Source organism: Ambystoma mexicanum, chromosome 5q (assembly GCF_040938575.1).
Source record: "Ambystoma mexicanum isolate Mex_15411 chromosome 5q, UKY_AmexF1_1, whole genome shotgun sequence".
NCBI classification, from domain to species: Eukaryota; Metazoa; Chordata; class Amphibia; order Caudata; family Ambystomatidae; genus Ambystoma; species Ambystoma mexicanum.
Window position 1 is genome coordinate 754754263 of NC_090933.1, and position 20520 is coordinate 754774782.

Genomic DNA, 20520 nt, shown 5'->3' on the forward strand with positions numbered 1-20520 from the left:
CCTTGGTCGTGCCTGCCAGCCACTCCCTGATGTAGGGAAACTAGGGTGCGTTGTTTTAGGCAGCTGGGTTGGGGCATTGGCTGATGGGCCATGGCTCTGTGCGTGGCCTACGACCCTGATGTGGAGGTTAGCATGTCCCTCCCCTTGGATGGTACTCTTTGAATGCCATGCCCCAGCCTGTTGCAATGGATTCCCTCTGCCTAACCAGTCTTATTATCTGTATCAATGCAGAGCCCTTGGGATGTGACTGATATAGATTGTTCATGTTCTTTCGCATCCCGCTGCCAATAGCTTTAAAAAATATTTCTGTAACTGCGCGAGGTATGCATAAGCAGCCGTCCCCATGGCATTGGCGATTTCAATTACCTAATAATGTTAGGATGGTCTATGGTGCCAATGTGTCAAGCCCCTGCCTTCTGCTTGTGGCATGGTGAAAGTAGCCTGGCAATCCACCCCAGACTGCCCCTGGGCACAGCATCATGTGATTGTGGCAGCACCTAGTTACACTTTCTGACCCCACCACCCAACAGCCAAAGCAGCTGCTAGGCACTGGAACGTGCTCCCTCTTGCCCTGACATGTACCTCTAACCATCTGCAATTCGGGCGTCTCCTCAAAACGTCTATTTTTTTTTTTAACACCTCGGACTAATCAGCTATGCCATCTGACCTTAGCGCCAAGATGTCTTCGGGACTACAAGCGCTTTACAAAACCTTTTAACATAACAGACAGGAGACTTTGGGCCTCATTAGGACCCAGGCGGTAAGGGGTTTACGGCGGCGTAAACAGCGCCGACCCTTACCGCCTGATTCCGAGGTCTCTTAGCGCCATGGAGGATTTAACACCTGCTTTTAGCAGGTGTTAAAATCCATGGCGCTAAGGGACCTTGTTGTTAATTACGCCACCGTAATTTACGCCTTCCCCACTCCCATTATGCCCTATGGGGCAAAAATGGGAATGGGGAAGGGTAAATGGGGATTGGGGACTTACCGCCCCGCCAACCTCGGAATGGGGTGGTAAGTCCGCCAACCACCATGGCGTAAACATAGTTTACGCCATGGTGGTAAAGGTACGACCCAGGCGGTAACTTACCGCCTGGGTCGTAATGAGGCCCTTTGTCACGCTCCTGACTGCGCTGTCATCCACGCAAACCTACTGACGAATTGCATTACCCTCTCACTACTTCAAGGCTATGTACCTCTCTCTCTTATCTAATCTTTCTAGACCTGTCTGTGGCTTCTGACGTGGTCTACCACCCCGCTTCCTGGAAAGACCGAACCGATTTCGTTCATTCCTGTCCATTCATATTTAACATGAATGATTAAGCAGATTTGCGTGATCCTGCTACCCTAGAATTCCCCAATGTACCCCTCTTTCCATTATCCTTTTTAACATGCATATGAAAACCCTTGTAGCTCTTGTCTGCAATTGCACCAAGTTCCACTCTAAAGTGGATGATACACAGATCTATATGCACGTCACCATACATAATAATGTAATCCTGAAACTTTTTAGATGCCTTATGGCTGTCTCGAGGGTGGGATGAACAGCAACAGCCAGAAGCTCAAGGGAACAAAACGGAACTTCTCCTCCTTGGTCCTAAATATCTCCTAACAGAAGGAGCCAGCATCCTTCCACCCATTTCCTTCTTCTTGGGCTACACCATCAACAAATTGAGTTTACAATTAAAGTGCTTAACAACCACAATTTTAATAATAAAATATAACAAAATAAAAATAGAATTCATTACCATATTTTGTCTATTAAGTTAACTCACTTATGAAAAACTGTTTTTACATATGTACCACATCTGCAAATCATATATTGTCATTGACACCATGTGCTAATAACCTTGTAGACCTCAGGAGGGGTCCTTATCGATTGGGGCAATGACCCTTCCTAACTTGTTGTATATGGCCATAATATGGGTGCAGGCCATTATCCCATGACAATGACCCATCCTTCAGACTATTAGGCTATCTTTGTAGTTTGTTGTATCAATATGACTTTCATGTATTCGTCTCATTCTTTGATGTAAGGCTTCTGTCGGATACCTTGCAGATACGTGGATCGTGAAGGTTTCAAACACTTATTCTCTAGCTTTTTCCATCAAGTCCTGATAGTCCATTTGTATTGAGCATTCCTTAAATCATGCTTAAAATACCTTTTTAACATTTCTTTTGTAAGGCCTGCACAATGACCATCTGTTGTGTAGCCATTATTTGAAAAAGAATAATTGCACGGGAGTACAAAGTTGAGCGTTTTTGCACATTGGAGAGCCATGCTCTTGGAATATGTGCCCTCTCATTGATGATGGCTAGGCACACTCAAGACCTGTCATTTCTGTTTTCTTTCGTTAAGTTTAGACACACCTGGGGGGGCGTGGCCAAGTGACAACGGAGATGGCCGCATAGTTGCTGAGCTCCGAGAGCTGAGGTGACCTTCTGTTATAATGAACATGTGGCTCGACATATTGTTTGTTCAAAGTTACTACTTATAAGTAGTATCAGTAGCGGAACTTAGTGTCTAAAATCTACACGCGACCGTGTGCATTCACTACTTATCCTGCATTTCGGAAAGTTGCGACTTGGAACAACCTGCTATCTTCAATCTCATAGCAAATGGGAACTTTATCCGAAGAAAGATCAAACAAGATGAGGACACAGTGGGTGTTAGAATCGAGGTTGGAGAGCAGGTCTTCACGGATGTTCAGGAGAGCAGTTTCCGTGCTTCTGGCAGTTCTGAAGCCAGACTGATGGTCATGAAGACAACCAACAGATTCAGTGTGGAGATTAAGCTGGGAGATGGCCAGCTTTTCCAGGAGTTTGCCCAGGAAGGGAGTGATGGAGCTTGGGCGATAGTTACCCAGGCAGGAGGGGTCGGCCGAGGGTTTCTTAAGAAGAGGGTGCACAAGGGAGTGATTCAGGGGGGATGGGAAGACTCCAGTGGCGAAGGAGTGGTTACAGAAGTCGGCCAGGGCAGGAGCCAGGGAGTCTATATGGTCCTTGATGGTTTTGGAGGAACAGGGGTGAACTTGTTTTGACGGGACTTTCATAGATCGGACTTGTCTAGAAACCTCGTCTGTGGAGAACAGGGGAAAGGCAGAGAAGGAGGGAGGAGCGGTGGCTGCAGAAGGGCCTGAGGAAGAGCAGGGAGTAGAGGGAGGGAGGGAAGGAGTGGAGAGGAGGAGAGTGAGGGCAGGATGTCCTGAGTTTTAAAGATGAAATGAGAAGCCAGTGCCGTGCAGGGGGCCTGCGAAGGGACAGGAGAGGTAGAGACTACAGCAGGGTTGGCCAGTTCCTTGCAGATTTTAAAGAGTTCAGCCGAGTTGTTAGATGCCGCAGGGACACAGACTTGGATATGAGCTCTCTTCTTGGTGAGGACAGAGAGCCAGTATTGCCTTTGGAGCAGGTGGCAGGCCACTTTGTCAGAGGATGTACATGAAGCACAGCATTTCCTTTCGGCCACCCTCACTTGCGTTTAAGGGTGACGAAGTCAGAGTCGTACCAGGAGTTGCACTTGGCTTTGGGCTTCAGGCGGATTCTCATGACAGAGGCAAGAATATCAAGAGTATCAGATATAGCAGAGTGGAGCATGGAAAGGGCTGTGTCAGGGTGAGAGTCAGCCAAAGGGGGATGAGGGGTGACAAAGTGGCGGCAAAAGCCTCAACTGCCATGCGCTTCATGGGTCGGATGACCGAGAAGGTGGGTGGCAATGATGGAAGTGGCTTGGCCTGGGGGTGGAGAGGGTGAGATGGGAGGAAAGGAGAATGTGATCACACCAGGAGAGAGGAGTGGTGAGAGGGACAGAAAGGGGAAGGTTTGAGGAGATCAGAGCATCCAGGGTGTGCCCTGCAGAGTGAGTAGGGCCAGAGGGGAGAATAGAGAGTGAGAGAGAGTCACAGATGTCACGAAAGAGTCCAGAGGGAGGACAGGAGGCATCCAGGTGGATGTTGAAGTCTCCAAGAAGGAGGAGTTGAGTGGTCGAGACAAGGAGGGAAGAGGCATCCACTTCAACTCATCTCAGGGACAAATCAAGATCTCCCATCAAATCTATTGAACCTTCTTTCGCAACCTTACAAACTTGATTTACTCCAAAACTAGATGATACTTCGTTTGTCATATCTGACTTGCAATTCTTTGCTTATTTAATCATTTAGTTCCATTTCTTTGTAGTTCTAACGGTTATTCTTGGTGTTCATTCCTATTCAATTTTATATGTTACTATCACCAATTACTTTGGCTTCTCTTCGCCTGTGCATATTCCCTCTCTGTACTCTGGTATCCCCCATGATATTCTCACACACTTAGTTTGCAGCTAAATGTATCTTTATCCTTCTATCCTTTTATCTTTATCCTTCTCCTTCTGATATATATATTCTTATATATCCTTTTTTATCCAACTTGTGCACTCTTATGTTCTTCTCTCTTTTGTCGTCTTCCCTCCCTTATGTTCTTCCCCTTGTACTCCATTGTTACAACTATATTTAGTAATTTTTTGTTCATTGACGTTTTAAATTCTTTAAATCCTACTTATGGCCTGTATTTCCATGTTTTATTAATCTCTGCATCTTATTCTACTCTTGCCATTATCTTTCTCATCTCTCCAAATGTCTATTAAATTTGTCACATGGAATGTTAAAGGACTAGGTTACCCTATCAAACGGAGTAAGATTATCTCCCAACTTGCTAAGCAAAAACCCAACATTGTGTGTATCCAAGAAACACATTTGAGTTTGGATAGTGAAAACCTCAAGTTTAGAGCCCCATGGATCACTTACATTTTTTTCGAATGCTTTGGATAAGAAGGGTGGAGGCTCTTTATTAATTAATAAACATTTGAACTTTTCATTAGTTGAAGAAGAAAAAGACCCTGAAGGGTGGAGCCGATGGATCATTGTGGACGCAATCATTAACAACCTAGCTGCTACCATTGTTAATGTTTATGGCCCCAATATCCCAACCCCCTTTTTTGGTCCAATTTTATTACAAAGCTCTCTCAAAAGAGACCGGACAAATGTATTTTTTGTGGTGACACAAACTAAATTATTGACTTTGCCCTTGACCGTAAAATCCTCCTCGAACTTTATCAATTCCAAATCTCGGAACAGGTTCCTAAACTTATTACAAAATCTAAATCTAATTGATTCCTGGCGTTTGTCATCCTGACACTAAAGATTTTACTTTCTTTTGCCCTCCTCGTGAATCCTACTGCAGATTAGACTATATTTTTGTTAATTCCTCACTAGCTTCTAACATTTTAAACTCTGACATTGGTCCCATTGCTGTTTCAGATCATGCACCTGTTTCCACCACCCTCGAATGGATACCCATTACTAAACTTCTCCAAGATGGAGATTTAATTTGTTTTTGCTTAAAGACAAAATCCTTTTTCGACAAAATTAACTCCTCCATGAACAACAACTGGGACGCTTTCAAAGCAACCCTTCGTGGATTCATAATCCAATTTGTTGCCATTAAAAAAAAAAAGGCACGCTGAACTCCCTCACAACAACTTGAACAATCCTACTACGCAAACCCGGATCCTAAAACTGCTATGACTAAACGTATTGAGTTCAACAAAATTTGCACTGATAGAGCTGCTAACTCCTTACTTAGGTCTAGAACTAAACTCCACCGTGGATCCAAAAAAAGCTGGTAAAATTCTTGCCTCTTATCTAAAAAAAGAAAAAGAAAATCCCTTCTTACCAATATAATTTCTTCTGATGGCAGCAGATTAACTAAACCAGAAGACATAAACGATGGCTTTCTTGATTTGTATTCCAATCTTTATGCATCTGACCCTTCTTAACGGGAGGATAGCTCTGTGGCAACGTGCAGGTCTTGGAAACAAGACCACGCTGAGCAAACGCAGGTTCGAATCCCGGACTTGAAGAAAAAAAAAAGCATGTCATAAATAACTTGCAATGAAACTAGCGCCTAGATACCGATGGGTTATGTGGGCTGTAAATAAATGCTGAAATAAAAATGAAATACATATTAACAATTTGGAAATCTATACTTTCTTTGAAAAAAATAAAAAGGAAAATCTCTCCTATCCGATTGACCTATCTCCCCAAAGCAAGGGCGTTGACCAATTTCAGTCTAGTAATAAAACAATTTTAAAAGTTTTGGTGCAATGGAGTCAATTAAAGTTTTCTAAAAATTTGTGGTGAACCCATCGGGGCCAGTGGCTTTATTTGGTTTGAGGTCAAGTATGGCTTGTTTGATTTCAGTAACAGAGATGGAGACAGATTTTTTAGAAATCTTTAATTGACTCCATTGCACCAAAACCTTTAGAATTGTATTCTTACTACACTTAAATAGGTCAAAGCCCTTGCTCTTTTGGTGAGGCTCTTCTTGTACTGTTTCCCAAGCCCGATAAAGACCCCTCTTTAACTAGAAACTACAGACCATCTGTCTTATTAACTCTGATTCAAAAGATTTTGCTAAAATCCTTGCTAAACATCTAGAACTATACCTTCCCAAACGTATACACCCTGATCAATCTGGTTTTATCATAAATCATTACCGTTCATCTAATTCCAGACTCTTAACTAACACACTCACTAATTCTCAAGATTCTCATGACCCTTTAGTCCTCCTTGCCCTCGACGCTGAGAAAGCATTTGACTGTGTCTCTTGGTCTTTCACATTCCACTCCTTATCCTGGCATGGCCTCCCTCCATACTCTATTAATCTAGTCAAAATTCTTTACTCTTCTCCTACCACTCGTATTCTTATCAATCATTCTATTTCCTCCTCCTTCCAAATAGAAAGAGGAACTCCCCAAGGTTGTCCTCTTTATCCTTACTATTCAATCTTGCTTTAGAATCCCTTCTTCAAAATATTAGAATGAACACTAGCATCAAAGGTATTTTTTTATAAATAATAAAGAAATTAAATGATCTGCTTATGCAGACGACATCCCACTCTACCTTTCTAATCACGCCTCCTCCATCCAACATTTAATATCTACCATAAAAAACGTTACCATTGTTTCTGGATGCAAGTTGAATTTTGATAAATCTGAAGTTATGCCTCTCAATAATACTTGTAATCTTTCCAATACACCCTTGTCTGACTTGTCTTGGCAACCCTCTCATATTAAATATTTAGGACTTCTGATTGCTAAAAATATTCACTCTACTATCAACCTTAACACTAAACAGAAATAACTTCAAAATGGGTACCTCTTTTCCTATCTTGGTGGGGAGGATGCCTCAATACTATTAAAATGATAATCAGTCCCATTATCCTCTGCTCATTATCCATGATTCCCACTATAATTCACGCCTCTTTTTAAAAAAAAACCTGATTCCTTTCTTAAATTCCTATTGAATCACAAAGTACCACGCATTGCCATCAATAAATTAAGACTTTCCAAGTCCCCGGGAGAAGTCAAATTCCCTAATTTCCAATGATATCACAAATCTTTTGTCCTAAAACAACCAATCATCTTCCAACATCTTGAACCTCACCTTGATAGTGCTCCCCTTTGGATTAATATTGAAGCAAGCAGGATTTCCCCGCTCTCCCCCTCCCACTTCTTAATGACCTCTTCATTGCCCAATATCACTACTTTCCCAACTCTACATCTCTTTAAAATCATCTGAAATAAGCTCCCCCTAATTCTTTCTCCAAAATCAACCCAGCCGACATTTATCTCTGGTTCCATAAGCAAAACTACAACAGATCCATTCTCGTCCCTATTTACAGATGGTACTCATCTGGCATCAGATTTGTTCAACAACTCTTTCACAATACAGAAGTAATCCCCTTTCCTCAGATTTGCTTTCAATACAGAATCCCTGTTTCAGATCTCCCTTTTCATACATCCCTCATCAAGTCTATTACTAAATCCCTACCTACTTGCAACCAAAAATCCCCTTCACCCGTTTTGAATTTCTTGACTAGTTGTCCCTCTATTAGGGCTGCCAAACTATATACGTTCATATATGAACCCCCTTCTCCCAATTTACTCAGCATTAGTACTATCAGACAATGGGAAATGGACTGGGACGTACAACTTATCAAGGACTACTGGACCAAAATTTGGAAAATGTCATTCAACATCCACTACTGCCAATCTCAACCAAAAGTATTTTTTCATTTTTCACCAAGCTTTTCTTGCTTCTTTGCGTATGGCCGTAGCTGTAGACAATTTATCCAGCAACTGTTGGTCATGTAATGAACCTAATGCAGACTTTGTTCATTTAATTTTCAAATGTAAACATGTTCATGCTTTTTGGTCTATGATTTGGTCACGCTTATAATCAATCTTCCATTAACAGAACCTCTAGCACTCGTTAACCTAATGATTGGCACTATTGTTAATCCAGCTATTAGTCAGATTGATTCCCCTTCTCTGTTTAATATGTTCAAGTATTGCTTTTCAAAATATTACTTTTAATTGGAAGAATGCGACTAGCCTATTTTATTGTACTTGGTGGAACTCTATTTGCTCCACCCATCAAACAGAAAAATGCCATGCTTCTTCTTTTGACGGTATGCATACATTTAACAGAAAATGGAATATATTTGTACAATACCTTAACACTCATGCTTAAATATTATCAGCCTTCAGTTATATTATCTGTACCCTTTCCTTTCCTACTGTCTTATGTCCTGTTTCTGTGTCTGTTCCCCCCTGTTTTGTCTTATTTACTATTCAACTTTAATAAGTTAATTGATCCTAACTTGTTTTTGACCAACTATATTTGTTCTGATACTTAAGATCATATAACTGTTTTTACCTGTTCTTGTACCATGTGCTTTATGCTAATCTAATTTAAAAAATGTAAACAAAAAAAAAAGTTTACACACAGCTATCCCAATACACAGACAATGTGTGGCCCCTAGATTAGCCTTTCATCTGCAGATTTTGGGTTTATATGAGGTTCTCTCTTTCGTTAGAAATGCCACTAAAAGTGCTGCATACAGTCATGTGCATATCACTTTGGAAACCACAATGGCCAAAGCATATGTTGCAGCAGTCCCACAACTTTTAAGCAGACGCTCAATGTGCCCTTCACTATGGCATGTATGCTGTCCAAGCAATCAAAAGTGTAAATGCCAGTTAAAGGTCGGCATGACGTTTATTCCCCGTTACTTTAAGATATTTCTTCGATCTGAGAACTGGATCCATGAACTGTCATTTGAATTTTTAACTAGTGTCCTTTACCAACCACCATGTTTTGTATTACTCTTAGGTCCTGCTCTACCAATACTATATCCTGCGCAATGCTGCATCTTGCAAATTTTGCTTCCCATAGTCCTACGTGTAAATTGTACTACATGGACAGGGCCATGTGGTGGTCATTTATCTTCTTCTGTAGGAGATCAATTGTATTAATCATGGCTGTTTGGACACTAGTGCACCAGGATTAATCTTTAACAGTATCCTGGATGGTCGTGGCTGTCAGTTCTTTAAAAATCGCAAACAGCTCTTTAGATTTGGATGTAGCATTGGAGATCCTGGCGTTATAAGCTGTTGATTTTGCTAGAACAATAGCTTTTTTTGTTTTGAGCAGCCCGGGTTTTGTAGGCACTTAATGTGGAGGCCCGAGGGGCTGCTTGCCATTCGCTAAGCGCCTTGCGCTTGCAGGTGCGTAGTTCTTTGAGTTCGGTGGAGAACCATGAGTTAGCATGTTTCTTTTTTTGCTTTCTTGGTCTCTAGCAGGGAGATGGCATCTACTGCCTTTTTGATAGTGGTGGTGTAGAGCTCAGCTAGCACCGAGGGTCTGAGGAGAAAGGGGGATTAAGGGTTGGGACCTCTAGGAATGGACAGATCCTGTCTTCGGTTAGGTTCCTTGAGCTTTGCGCTAGAGCAGGCGGGGGAGGTGCGAGTACTTTGGGGGTACTGCTGTTAGGGATGGAGAAGTGAATAAGGTGATGATCAGTCCACGGGGATGGGGTGTTGGAGCTGATGTCAACACTGCAATTATGGTCCACTACCCAGTCTAGGATACGACCTTCGGAGTGGATAGGGTTACTTTTTGCTGTAAGCCATGGTCCTGGAGGGCTTTGGCTAGAGCCTTAGCTTGTTTATCTTTATCATTAAAACCCAGATTAAAATCCCCTAGGAGAATGGATTTTGTGGTGTTTTTTAGATTATCACCGAGAAGGTGGAGTAGATTGTCTTGGAAATCAGAGAGTGGGCCTGGCAGGCAGTATGCTATATGCATAGCAACAGTGGTGCTGGGTGAGATCGAGAGTTTTTGACCAAGAGGGAGTCTACATTCTCACAAAGAAGTGAAGTGGTTTGTCTTACTGCTAGAGTATCTTTGATCATGAGGGCTACTCCCCCACCTTTGGCAGCTGGTCTGTCTTGTCGAAAAATGGTTTAGCCTGGCGGGAGGGCTAGCGAGATGGCTGGTCCCGAGGCTTCATGAAGCCATGTTTCAGTGATGGCTAATGCATCCAGGTCCAAGTTGGTGATCAGGTCATGGATTTCTGTTGCATGAGCTGGAAGAGACCTAGCGTTTATCAAAGCAAGTTGCAAGGGGCAGTAGTCTGGCCTTCTCTTTTTGTGGTGTGTGGAAGGCAGGGTGGTCGTTATGTATTTTATAGAGATGGCTGCCACTTGGTGAGTGCACCCCCAGGGTGTGTGCATCAAATATTGGGCTTGGAGTTGTTTCCTTCTGAAACATGGTAGGAGCGCAGGCCTAATAGTTTGTTTCTAGTGACAGTGGACCTGGGTTGTTTGTCAAAATGGAGAGGTTTGGTGTGACTCCTAAGCCTGTTAAGTCTGTGTACTAATGTGTTGAGGAAGAGCGTGGAATTCTCAGGGGGTGGGGTGTTGTGGTCAGGTGGTTTGCAAAAGAAAGATGGCAGGAAGTGGGTGGGGGGAGTGTCCTCCGATTTCAGAGGTTTCCTAGCCATGCTGGGTAATACAGGTAGGTGGGAAATCGTTGAGAATCATACACTGCTGCGACACGTGTAGTTGTTGCTATGGCTGTGTTTCTTTCCGTGGGATAGGACTGGTGCTCAATTGGGTCGCAGGAGGGGCTGTGTGAGTATAGAAGTGCAGCTGACAAGTGTATACTACGGAACAGTATATACACATACAATTTACACCGGCATGCTTCCAGGGTATACTAAGGATACAGTACATAAAGTTTACAGCGGCATCATGCTAATGGTAGCATCCTTAAACGAACAATGTAAGAATAGCATGATGCTCGTGTTCACCTCGTCTGATGACAGCCTCTATTCACAGTAAAAAACCTTAGTATATAGGTTGAAAATGCATAGTGGACATAGAACACGGAGTGGGAATGCTAGCTCACACGCGATGCTAGTGCCAAGGATGGGGTGGCATATGGTACTCGCTGAGTACAATACTACTATCCTTGACTGTGTTAAGCAGGGAGCGCGAACAGTATGGGGGCACTGCGGGAACAGAGGGATACAGAGTGGCTGTGTTGGAGTGTATGCAAGGAATTGGGGCTTAAACATTATAACAGTGAACATATGTATTTGTATTTTTGTATTTGTTTTTGTTTATTATCTGTATCGTGCAACTAACCCTGAGGTAACTGGGCGCTGGAAAAATCTTAAGAACGTTGCAGGCATGCATGGATAACAGGGGAGTCGACCAAAGGTTACAGGTAGGTCTAGTGACCAATAAATACAGATAAGAGCATAGGTTTCAGTACATTGGCAATACAATAAATGCACATATACGTATTTAGTACATAGTGTGACTAGTGTAAGTTAAAAGCAGCTATGGTCGGAGCGGAGCCTAAGACTTCAAATGGATAGGCTTATCTGTGGGCCAACTCTTTACTCTAGCTCTGAAAGAGGAGAAGGAAGGTTCCATTCTGATGGCAGGAGGTAGGGCGTTCCAGCATTTGGCGGCCTGTACTGGGAAGCTGGCTCCTCCAGCTGTTTTTAGATTGAACCTTGTTACTGTGAGGCAATGTGAGTGGAAAGATCTGGTGGGTCGGGCCGATTGGTGTTTGGAAAATGTGTCTGACAAGTATTTAGGGGGAGAATTTGACAAGCATTTGTGGGTGATAGCTAGAGTGCGTAATGTTATTCTATCACGCACCGGGAGCCAGTGGGCCTCCCGTCTGAAATTCGAGATGTGGCTGGACCTCGGAATGTTTAGTGCTGATCTCAAGGTGTTGTTTTTTAGGACTTGTAGCCTGTTGAGGTTCCGTTCAGAGGATCCTAGGAAGAGCGTGTTGCAATAATCGATCTTGGATAGCAGTAGGGCTCTGGCTAGCGTAATGCAACTATTGGGGGACAAGTATGATTTACAGGCATTGATCAGCCTGTTGGTGTAGGCCATTGAAGATGCAGTGGTGCTAACTTGTTTCTTTAGAGACAAGGTAGAATCAAGATAAACTCTTAGGTTTTTATTTCCTTAGCAACTTTGATAGGGTTCCCATCGATATTGAAGGACATGTACCGAGGGTCGAGTTTGTTTAGACGTGCCTGTGTGCTGACAATCAGGAGCTCCATCTTTTCGTCATTAAGGCAGAGGCTGTGGGCAGCCATCCATTCCTGGATTTCCAAGTAGATTTCGTTAATTATCTTAGAATCATCTTCGTAACAGCCTGTCGTCGTGATGAGAACCTGGGTGTCATCTGCATAATTTGTATAGGGGACACCCATGTTGTCGAGACGATTGAGGAGGAGCTTCGTGAATAAGTTGTACAGCGTTGGGGAAACGCATGAGCCTTGAGGCACCCTTCAGTGTATAGGGATAGGGTCTGCTGATGCTGTGGGCGCGAAGACTCTGGTAGTTCGATTGGATAAGAAGAATTTGATCCAATTGGAGGTATTAGTGGAAAAGGCATCTGCTGTAGTTAAGTGTTCTGTGAGGATCTGGTTATCGACCAGATCAAATGCAGCTGAGAGGTCTAACAACAGAAGGATAGCCAGGTTACCTTTGTCTTTAGCCTTGTCCATCTGTATTTACAAGTCCAAGAGGGCCCTCGCCGTGTCGTGTCTTGGCCGAAAGAAAGCCAGATTGTCAGAGGCCAAGTAGATTGTTGTCCTCCAAATGTTTCTGGATTTGCAGGTATGCAACTCTGTCCAGTATTTTTGGGAGGAATGGGACGGTTGTGATTGGCTTATAATTCATTGGTATTTTAGGGTCGAAGTTGTTTTTTTTTTTTTTTAAACGAGGCATTACCCAAGCTTCCTTGAGGTTGTTGGGGACTAAGCTAGAGTTGGATGAGGAGTTTATCACTGTGGCGATGAAAGGGTACAACTCTTTGGCACCTTCCTTAATGATAGAGGCCGGGCAGGTATCACCTTGACACCTCGAGGGTTTTAGGCCTCTGATGATATCTTCCACTTCTTTTGGTGTGACTGGGGAGAATGAGAAGGGAGGGCACAGAGGGGCTTGATGGTCTGGAGAGTGCTTAGTAAAGGAACTGCTAGTGAGGCTGTTCTTTTGGCTTCTATTTTAGTTTGAAGTGACGATATTTTGTCAGCTAGGGCTTGCTGGATTCTGGCACACCAAGCTGCATCCTTTAGGCAACCCTATGTTGGCGGGGCTGGAGATTCCAATTCCCTTAAAACACTGAAGAGCTCCTTGGTCCTTGAGTTAGCATTTAGGATTCTATTAATGTAAGTTTCTTTTTTGGTGAGGAGGCTTGCAGGAGGCAGCCGCTATGGTGAATAGCACATATGCATAGCAAACCAGTAGATAGGTAGCAAAACACCTAGTATCCTAATGCTTCCAACACTCTGCTAGTTCCTTCAGCAGCCCTAGACCTCATTACCCATTTTCACTCCTCTGAACCGGCTACAACCTCTAGGTTCCTGCTCGGAAGCTTGATCTTTAGAACCTGTTTTTGTTGCTGATCCTCTGCCTTCAAATTGTACTAATGGTGTCTTTCCCTCTTCGCCACCTTCCCAGTGATGTTGCTAGACTACCCACTCTGGTAAGCCTGGTATTAGTGGGGGAGTGCATTCTGGTATGCTCTAGGAGGGTGCGAGGGTCTGTCCCATGTATTCATTGGTTCCTGTGCAACTATAGAAAGTTTAGCTTAACATTCTGCTGGTTGTTAACGTTGGGACACAACCACATCATGCCTATCATCCATGAACTCCATTGGCAACCTCTACAAGCATGTGTGATATTCGACCATCCTTTACACTCTACAGAGCAATCACTACCAATGCCCCATGCTCCCTGGCTGAGATTTGCCAGATCTTTCTTAGCAACATGTCAGCTGTTTTGGATGACACCTGAGTGTACATCACAGTAAGTGGGATTTCAGGACCCTGGCTTTCAACATGAAAATTGCACAACTATAATAGTTTAGGGCAGACATATCTTATTGCCAATTGTAGGACTACAAATACACTGAACATGCACATGGAATTCATTATTGACCTCTGAGCTGATCAAAATGTTTGGAATGCAGTCAATAACCACTGCTATTGACTACATTCCAGTCATTTTGATTTCAGAAGCAGACGGCAGTGACTCCCTCTCTGTATCTTTTTTTTCAATGAACCTTCAACGTAAGAGGCAACATCCAACTTAATGCACCAAAGTAAAATCTTGGTATTTAAATATTGCAAAATGAACTAATTTACAAATACGTTTTGTCACTTAATTTACCCACTATCAAAGTAATGGTTTTACTTCTTTTTTTAATATATATTTTTTATATTTCTATTATTGTTTTGCGCTAATTATCTTGTATACGTCGGGACGAATCATTATTGTTCCCAACACCTTGGTCATAACTTGAGTGAGCCATTATCCTGTGATAATGGCCTCTCCCTCGATCGTTAAGGCCATGTTATGGCAGGGTTGGGGGCTGTGCTCTCCAATACCACTCTGGTGAAAGAAAATACGTTCAAACACGTGGTGAATGTAGGAAGTCCACAATGGTTTCGTGACATTTTCTGTGGCCACTCAATCAAGCCAAATCTTTTCTTGCTGAAATCACTATGCTCTTTTGTTTATTTTATATTATATGCCCAGGACATGGGAAGCTAGCTTTATGGGAAACTGTTGTAGCCAGTGGTTGGAATCAGTTGTTGGCATGGGACAGTGGTGCATCTTAAAGGGGTGGGCGGACAGCCAGCACTGAATCGAACAAGGCGATGGTAGACTGAGTGGGCAAGCTTGTGGAAGGGGTTTGCCATTCCTCTAACACCCAGCTGGACCTTTTAATAGTATGTAACTTGCAAAGGCCCCTGTGTGCTGCTTACGCAGTTTATCTGCGTTGCTTTCTAGCCTGTGGCCCTTTTGAGTTATTTACCAACAATGAGGCATTCTTTTAAGTCTACTCTAGCTCAGATGCGCCAAAGCGTGTTTGCGAGTTTTTAACCATTGCCTTGTATTCCTTGCGTTATTCTCAAAGGGTTACCTTTTTGACATTGCTCTGGGGATAGCACTATACAGTAAATAATGAATTGTGGGATGCAGCCAGGCTTGCAGAAAATAACTATTTGAGGGATGGTGCATGAGCAGGAAGCTGTAATTTTGACAGGTGGCAAGGTGTCGTGTCACCAGGTCCTCCTCGAGCCTCATATCTCACACCTATTGATTAATAGCTCTAATTAAGGAATGAAATCAAGCATGTGAAGACAGGGGATCGCTTTAGGTCCTTGTTTGGTAGTTTTCCCATCTTGGCACACAACCCATCCATCTAAATATCACTGCTCTTTCATTTATTACAGCTGGACGATACCAACAAGGAACTAGAGGAGGTGCATGCTAATCTCGGCGCGGCCCTACAGGAATACGATATGGCGAGAGCCGAGGTAAGGCAATGTGGCAGAACACCAGAGCGATTCCCTGCTATTGTCAATGGAAGCATTTTGTTTTTCAAAGATGTATTCAAATAATATCTGAATAGGGGATGCATGAACAACTCTAACAATTCCTAACACTGAAGGCTGGCTGTGTCTTCATTAATTCAAGATGGCCGCATGAGGGGAGCACAAGTGGCACAGTCAGGGAGGCGGAAAGGGGGTGGGGGGTTTGTCCCAGGCGGCAGTAATGAGTTGTGTGTAAAAACTAGTCCTGCAAGTATCCCCACTTCGCTAACGAGGCCACATTTCTGACATGCTGCACAGCTAAAAAGGTCCCCGGAGGAAGCGAAAGAGGGAAGGCCTTCCCAACAATCTCTTCTGAAAAATAACATTGCATTGGCTATTTGACCAAAGATAATGTTGAAAACTGGTGTAAAGCAAAGTAGTACCTTATTTTTTTTTGTATACAGCTTAAGGTTCTTTAAATAAAAAGGCTTTGTTTTAAATAAATATTTAGTGGCATGTCACCTTTTTTAGACATTGTAATACCCTTTCCTGCCGCCATAATTGAAAGAGTGTTTACCTTTGTAAAAATATTAAAATCTGCTCTTATAAAATAGTGTCTATAGTGCACATAGATGTGGAATAGTACACATCAAAATGCAATTTTCCTCCCAAGTGTACGAAACATATTAGACTGTGTGGTAGTCGACGTGGAGTCCTTTCGTCCGCTTGCTGAGATCTGAAAGGAATGTGCGTTCACACTGTCTACAAGCGCATGTGCCGTTCACACTGGAATGTCTCCAACATGGAAAAAGGAAGCCATCGGGTGCATTGCACGACCTTGCAAAATGACATCCTTCTTTGCGTTACGTTTATTCTCCACGACTTGACAACAAGCTTTGCATGTTTGCATAGGTATATTTGCACATCCAGTGTTCTAATTATTTCAGCACTAGGAAACACACTGGAGCCCAACAGAAACACACACACAACACGGGTTCAAGGAAATGTCAAGTGTTTCACAGTAGATCACTGTGTTCCAAGTCAGTCCTTTACATCCAGAAATTAAAGGCCGTAACGAAGAGATAAAACATGTTAACACACACACACAACCGCTGCCTTGCATTTGTCGTTTGAAGTATCACAGAAAGACGTTAGTGCGCCATTATTATTCCGTATGTGAACAATACATGATAAAAGTGACTTTTCACTTAATTACATTTTCCTTCATGCGTGTAATAAATTATTTTCACAGATAGCCCTATTCTGATTGTTTTAGATGTTGGAGCCCGCCTTGTAAGATTAAAAAGGGCGCAGAATCATTGCTCACTGAGGCAGGTGGTCCTCGCAGCCCCACTATGCGCATTAGGGCGATGCTACACACAGCCACATTTTAATAATGATCATTTGGAAGAGCATTTTAGCATCCGCACAAGGAAAAAAAATGGCTTTTTGATGAGTTCTCGTATGGCCGTATTCGGTATTAGGCCGTGTGAGGTATTGCCAGCGAGCTCATTGCTTTCAAAAATCAAACTTAAATGGTTCATCCATCATCAGAATTTGTGTCTGGGCGACTTGTCTGCACATCAGTATGATTTATGGTTCGAATCGGGGGACCCAACCATGCATGTTTCTTAGTTTATCGTTTTATGCTGTCTTCAATTAAATGTCCATAAACACAGTGATGGCTTTATGACGTTGTCCATCAGTGGGGAGACTCTCGGATTTTGCATGAGAATGTGCAATTTTTCGGGGGTGGGGGGGGCAAAAAAGACGACCTTGTGACTTAAGTGTGGCCCAGTTGTGCGCGTGCTACGCTGCATAGTGCACCGAGAGAAATGGCAATTTATGCCAGCACGCGAGGGGTGCAGTTTGCCGTAAGAGAGCGCGTGCATCTCACTGCCTCCATATTTCTTTACATTTGTAATTATGAAACGCGCGGAAATGCAATCGTGTACAATCCGGGATGTATATGGAGACGTGACGAGATTGTACAGTGGGGATAGATGTCACTAGGCTGCTGTCAGCGAGGACGTGTTTGGAAAACACAATGAAGGTTGGAGGAATATCACCGACAATGCATTCGGCGGGCGGGGGGCGGGGGGAGGTGAGGCTGTCTCGGAGGCCCCCGTTATGATAGCAAGCACTGGCTAACTGCAACAAAAACACTGTATAATTTCCAATACACAAAATATTAATTTAGCAGGAAGAATGAATGGGAAACTGGGCATTCGTTTGGCTCTTGGACAGTGAATGGCGATCCCTGCCCTCCTGCAGCGTCCACGGTGAGCCGGCGCGAGGCGCAATCATTTTCTGCGCAGCTGCGCCCCAGTATGGCTATGGACAGCTATGAATCTATTGAGAGGAAAAACATTAGCATTTCTGCTCTTAAGGAGACACTAAAAATCGCATTATGCGGTGCTAACGTGTGGGGGCACGAGCTGCAATGGTTAAGAATGAAGAATGCGCAGCTTTGTTTAATGGCACAATGTAGTTGTTAATGCAGCCGCTAATTAAGGCCTTTGTCCTGCAGGTTTTGCATCTTATCTTCTGCTGTTGTGTTCTGGTTATGCCTGCAGTCCTCCCCACCCCCACACTTCTTACCCATACTGCTAAAGGGAACGCCCGCAGCTTTGGTTCTAGATTTACTTGTCATGAGCGAGATGCACAAGCCACTGGGTCCACACAAAAAAGGGGCCACTACTACGCAAAATGTCTGCCAACTTGGTGGTCAAACTAGAGTACCAAACACACAGGACAACACAGAGGTTGGGCGCTGAAACGCTAAGACAAAGTGGTAAGAAATCAACAAATACTTGAAAACCATTATAACTGTACCTTAAAATTTCATCTTTCTGCATACTCAACATACACAACTCTGCACAGCAATCTGCACGCACTTCACCACATTGCAACAACAGACTAACAACACATAAACCGACACAACAGCACATGGAAATTCTGGCACCAACCGAAAACCGCCCTTAAGCTCCGCTAACAGTGCAAACTGAACTGAAGCGGCCAACAGGACAGCACAACTCTCACTTTCCTATTCCCAATGCACCCTACTAACCCCCCCGCCCTCTCCCACCTCTTCACACCCTTCTTTTCAGATCCGCCAGAAAGCCTGGGGACCACAGCAGTGGTGACGGTGTGCAATACAAATACCTTTAACATTAATCCTCCTTTGGAGTATAGCAACCTCGAATAAAGTGGATGGCCTCAGTTGCAGGACTCAGAATTCGGCGTATATCTTTTAAAAAAAAGCTGCAAGGATGATACAAAAGAGACCCCCTCTAGACTGTTGTAAATGACAGACAATGGTAGCAAGGCCAGGCTACCAGATGGATATAAGTAACACAAATAAGGGTCAAATTGAACAAAGTGAACGAAACTGGTCAATGCCATTCGGAAGGAGGCAGTACATATAGATGCCAGCTCTTGGAAGGCAGACACCCGTGAAGCATTTTAGCCTCCACCAGAAGGTTGTATTGTGTTGTAGGTGCCTGCCTCGCAAAAGGGTGGCCCTGAGTGAAAGGCATGGGCCTCAAACAAGTTACTAGAGCTTGTGCAGGGAGTAAAAAGGGCCGCTTCACCTGGGGTGTCCTGTGGCACAGCATGCCCAGGTCTCCCTGACCAGTGTGTACACGTCACAAAGGAAAGATTGGAATGCAGCCTTTACAGGTAGTTGGAGACGCCAGTCAAAGCTTGCTCACTGGCTATAGAGCTGGAAGCTTTGGGAACAATAAGAAAAATGCAGAGCATGTGGGTTCCCACTGCGATTAGAGGCTAAAAGGGAAGAGAAAACATTCTAATATTTAGTACCATGAGGGTTTCATAAGGAAGTCCTGAGCAATGACTTTCAGGGCAAAGTTGGGGAATGTGTGGTGCCCAGATGGTAAACACACCAGGGAAGTGACATGTGTGTAGTGATGGTCTGTTCGGAATGCGGGGGCACGCGAGTCATTCCCCCTGTAACCACTTTTCTTGGTCCACTGCCCCACTAACTTCAGCTATCACCGATTCCTCCACTATCTCATCTTCCCCTTCCTCAATTTCTCTTAAGGGCATTCTCGATAGACAATCCACTACCAAATTCTTCTTCCCAGGAAGATAACTCATATCAAAATTGTACCCTTGAAGACCCAAACCCCACCTGCTTATCCTTGGCGAGCCCAAAGCCCACCTACCACTCTCAAACAACTGTACTAGTGGCTTGTGATCAGAACGAACTACAAATCGCCTGCCCCACAAGAAAAATTTAAAATGTAACACAGCCCAAAACATGGCTAAAGTCTCTCTTTCAATCACTGAATACTTGAACTCCGCCCCCTCACCGCTCTTGAAGCAAAGGCAATCATTCTCTCCTTCTTGTCCACATCCAACTGTACCAAAGTGGCTCCTAACCCCTTCAAACTTGCATCTACAATCAGAACAGTCTTATCCCTGGGGTTAAACCTCCCAATAGACGGTGCTTTACTGATTGATTGCTTCCTTGATCCCTTCAAATGCCTTTCACGCGAGCCCAGCTCCGAAGCATAACAGGGAGAATGACGCGCGTGCCCCCGCATTCCCAACAGACCATCACTACACACCTCCCTCTTTACAGAACAACAAAATTTGAAAGTCTGAAAGACCTAACATTACAAATACATTTAGAAAAGATGAAATATATATATATATATATATTTTTTTTAAACTGTTGAGCCAACATCACTTTAAGCTTTCGAAATATTAAATTAGAAAAAATCTGTATCTCTACATATACGATTAGAACAATATTGA

At 43.5% G+C, this 20520-nt stretch overlaps 1 protein-coding gene across 3 annotated transcripts in view; it reads left to right on the forward strand.

Moving 5' to 3' along the window:
* Positions 1-20520, forward strand: part of LOC138497642 (polyamine-modulated factor 1-binding protein 1-like) — a 2990269-nt gene that overhangs the window by 453139 nt on the left and 2516610 nt on the right. For all 3 annotated transcript variants that reach the window (XM_069621239.1, XM_069621237.1, XM_069621238.1), the window contains one exon: positions 15658-15741. In XM_069621239.1, the coding sequence (XP_069477340.1) occupies positions 15658-15741 (84 nt within the window). The remainder of the gene's footprint in view (positions 1-15657; positions 15742-20520) is intronic.